The sequence below is a fragment of the Monopterus albus genome, unplaced genomic scaffold (assembly GCF_001952655.1).
Source record: "Monopterus albus unplaced genomic scaffold, M_albus_1.0 scaffold45.1, whole genome shotgun sequence".
Lineage (NCBI taxonomy): Eukaryota > Metazoa > Chordata > Actinopteri > Synbranchiformes > Synbranchidae > Monopterus > Monopterus albus.
Genome location: NW_018127925.1, coordinates 963,650 through 967,388, shown reverse-complemented (window position 1 = coordinate 967,388; position 3,739 = coordinate 963,650). Strand labels below are relative to the sequence as shown.

Here is a 3,739-nt window from a genome sequence, read left to right as displayed (position 1 = left end):
CTTTTCTTTTGTCTCTTGGTACCTGTGCATTCATAAGGTGGAGTCTTACAGCTCTTAGACTCAGTTCATGCTGCCTACAGCAGATTTGTGCCTTTTCTCATCAACTCACATTTTTTCATTGTGTTTGTATGCTCAGTGGACCCACCAGTCATCTAGTTCCATGGCCAGTTTACATCCTGACACTTTATGCAGTTTGGAAGTTTGACCTGAGAGCTCCCTGATATGCTTAAGTACCTAGTGGAGGAGAGCTCTGAGGATTCATGCCCTGCTCTCTTGGGGAGCCAGAGTTGAAGACACCCAAACAGCTCTGTTCAGGTGCAGTTCGGAAAGGTTAGAGGATCAGTTAGAGGGTTACTCGGCAGGTATGTCATTGTGTTGGGCCATTTTTAGGCCGGTTCATTGCCCCACTTTACTCCTTGGTATGTCATTGTGTTGGGCCATTTTTAGACCGGTTCATTGCCCTTCTTGGTTATCAAGAGTAAGCCTGCTGACAAAAACGAGTGGACATCTAAATGGCGTTAAGGAAACAAAATCTTCATGCAGATCTGCTTTCCTGTTTTTGCTTGCCTCATCATAGTATTGTCACACAAACTGTCTGCCTTTCCTTCTGTAAAACTTTTTAATTTACCAAAATAAAGAATCCCGGTTCCCTGGTTATTACAGATACTAACATTTATCAAAACCCTAGGGTCGAGATACTTTTAATGTTTGGTGTTATATGCATTAATTGGTAACAAAGGTTGGTGAAAAGCAGTGTTACTATAAAGATCATCTCTTTGAATCTCAGTGTGCCTCAGTGGACCTTTTAAATCAGGCTTGAGTTTTGATTTTTGACCACCTTTCCTCTTTGCTGATGTGATTTGCTTTCTGCAACTGCTGCCAAGCCTTGGAAGGCAGTTCTCCATGCAAAGTAATTAATGTTCACCCAATGCTATTAGTTGCCTCATATGGTTTTAAAAGCCAGCCTGTCAGAACATTACTCTCAGAAGGCTAATGTAAAGTATTTTCATCCTAAATACTACTTAAAAAGTCAAGTAACTGATAAGTCAATAGAGAACAAATAATTTATCATTTAGATTATTAATCTTTGTACTCGCTGAGCCTTTCAGTAATACCTGCCATAGCGCTGGTGGTAAACCCCTGGTTATAGTAGTTCGGAATGCAGTCAGAAAATGAACACCAGCATGTCTCTCTCTGTAGGTCTGTGTTCATATGCGTATGAATGGTGAGAGAGCACGGAAGCGTGTGGTTAGGGCAGCTTGATTCAGCACACTGGGGGAGGCAATTACCTCAGAGCTAATGCGCAATTTAATGACTGCAACAAAGCACAACTGACCAGGGGAAATGGAAGGAACCCACTCAAAGCTGAAACCACGGAAGGCCACATTTCCACAAACATGATGGTACAATCAGCCACCACTACTGCAGCGTCGGCTTGATAATCTAGGGAACGAAGCGTAAATCTTTAACATCATCTCGTCTCTGCATATAAAATGCCATGAATCAAGGCTTTCCTCGGCTCACAGCCGCCCTCTCGTCTGTGTTTCAGCTCATGATTTATAAGGTGGATGCAGATAAAGGTTTAGTTTTCCCTGTCAGTCATTTGTCTGTCCACCATGATGGCTATGGTCACAGCAATGACTGCCTAATATGAGGAGAGGGTGCATACACCAATCAGCCATAACATTATGACCACTGACAGGTGAAGTGAGTAACAAGTGAGTGAACATTGAGTCCTCGAAGTTGATGTGATGGAAGCAGGAAAATCAGGCAAGCATAAGGATCTGAGTGACTTTGACAAGGGTCAAACTGTGATGGCTGATGACTGGGTCAGATCATCTCCCACACTGCAGGTCTTGTTGGGTGTTCTTGGTCTACAGTGGTTAGTACCTACCTACAGTGTCTAAGGAAGGGCAAACAGTGAACCGGTGACAGGGTCATGGACAAGGCTCACTGATGATGATGTTGATCTAATGTAGATTAAACTTTTAACTTCCATTTGTACTTTTCAAAAGATTCCATTTTGTTTGAATCTTTGTTAAAATGGTTGAAAATGAGAAACACTGTACACTGGTCTCTATGAAGAGAAATATTCAGCAGCTTTAGTGGTGATATCACACCTAGAGTGGGGAGGCTGTTGAATTAGTCTAAACAACTCTCTCTAACCCGTCCTCACCACCACAGTTTTCATTCCTTTACATAAGTTTTTCACTGAATGGTCGACACATTCATGCTCTTCCTGACAGTAGAACTATGGAAGCAAACAGATTCACAGAAGATGCACAGTGAGCTGCAGAGTGACACGAGTGTTAGGCTGGTGGTCATAATGTTATGGCTGATTGGTGTATGATGTTACAAGCTACTGCCAAGTAGCAGTTTGGTGCCTGTGTAGATGTATGATCCACAAACAGAAGGCTGACCTTCTCATGACTCTGGTGTCCAGTCTCATGAGCAACACTCCTGTGATTGGACAGAGAGTGCTCCATTCAGCTGAAATGTGATGCATCTCTAACCTCCGAGACACTATGGTATGTTAAGGTATAAAAAGAGGTTTTGGGGAACGGTTGAAGATGGTTATGGTTTGTAAGTGTTTTGTGTGAATAAAGCTGGAATCTTTGAGAGACCCTCTCTTCCTCTCACGTAGGTTGGATACTGAATAATGCTAAAAGAAACCATATACCGAGCATGACAGTGAGAATGTGGCGCTGCTGAATGGATGTTGAACTATGAAATACTACCCCTGCTGTTTTGTTTGCTTGGTTTACATTAGCTCCCTGTAACATTATCCAAATTGATTCCAATTAGAGAATAAATCACTGAGAGTACTGGTGTTTATGAGCAACCAGAGACACAAAACTGGTGTTATAACAAAAGAGGTTTGTGGGTGTATGTGTGCACGCACAACGTCCAGTGTTCTCTGTAGGACAAGGCAAGCAAATGAAACTCTCTCTCTCTCTGATGTAGCTGTGCTCATGGGACCTCAGAGGTGGAATCCTCCCTGGGTCTAATTAGTCCAGACTCATCCATGAGGAGAAGATGAACTGGACATATGACAAAAATTAGTTTACACTTAATTGTTAGCGACTTTACTTTGGATTGGATTAGCAATTGCCACTTTATTTTTCCATGCACCTGGTCCTACATTACTTTAGATTAAGAGAGTAATTTTATGTGTTGGTAAGCATTTTGTGTGACAGACACATTCTGGTCGACTTCCACGGATCGTTCTGATGAAAACTAAACTGAGGCAGCCCTAACTAAAATACTGTGTTGAAAAAAAAAAAAAAACTGCAGTAGCTCGTGCTGCTTTTTAAATTGCCCACACAAGATTTTACAGTTAAGACTTTTTTATCGCTTGTGTTAAGCAAAGGACATGAATGACACAGGTAGCACACACACAAAGAGATGTGACTACAGTGATGTTAGTGGGAAGATTAAACATTATGCTGCATTCTGATAGACTGGGTGAGTAGTCAGTGTGTGGGAGCTGATAAAACTAGGATGCAGAAAAAGAAATCCAGGCACAGGCAGCATCAAATTAAATTTGGTTCTTTAGCCACACATCATTTGTTTATTACCAGTGTTTTTGCTGTGTGTCATTAACTAACCAGTTACTTTCTCTGTCTTTCTCTTGTTCCCTCCCCCTGCCTGTAGTTCCGATCGACTGATGGATGACACAATAAGGTAAGACCTGCTGCGCACACACACACACACACACACACACACACACACACACACA

General features: G+C 42.1%; 1 protein-coding gene across 2 annotated transcripts in view; it reads left to right on the top strand.

Annotated features, from left to right (window-relative positions):
* gosr1 (golgi SNAP receptor complex member 1) overlaps positions 1-3,739 on the top strand; it is a 21,732-nt gene that overhangs the window by 13,697 nt on the left and 4,296 nt on the right. For both annotated transcript variants that reach the window (XM_020600201.1, XM_020600200.1), the window contains exon 7: positions 3,655-3,684. In XM_020600201.1, the coding sequence (XP_020455857.1) occupies positions 3,655-3,684 (30 nt within the window). The remainder of the gene's footprint in view (positions 1-3,654; positions 3,685-3,739) is intronic.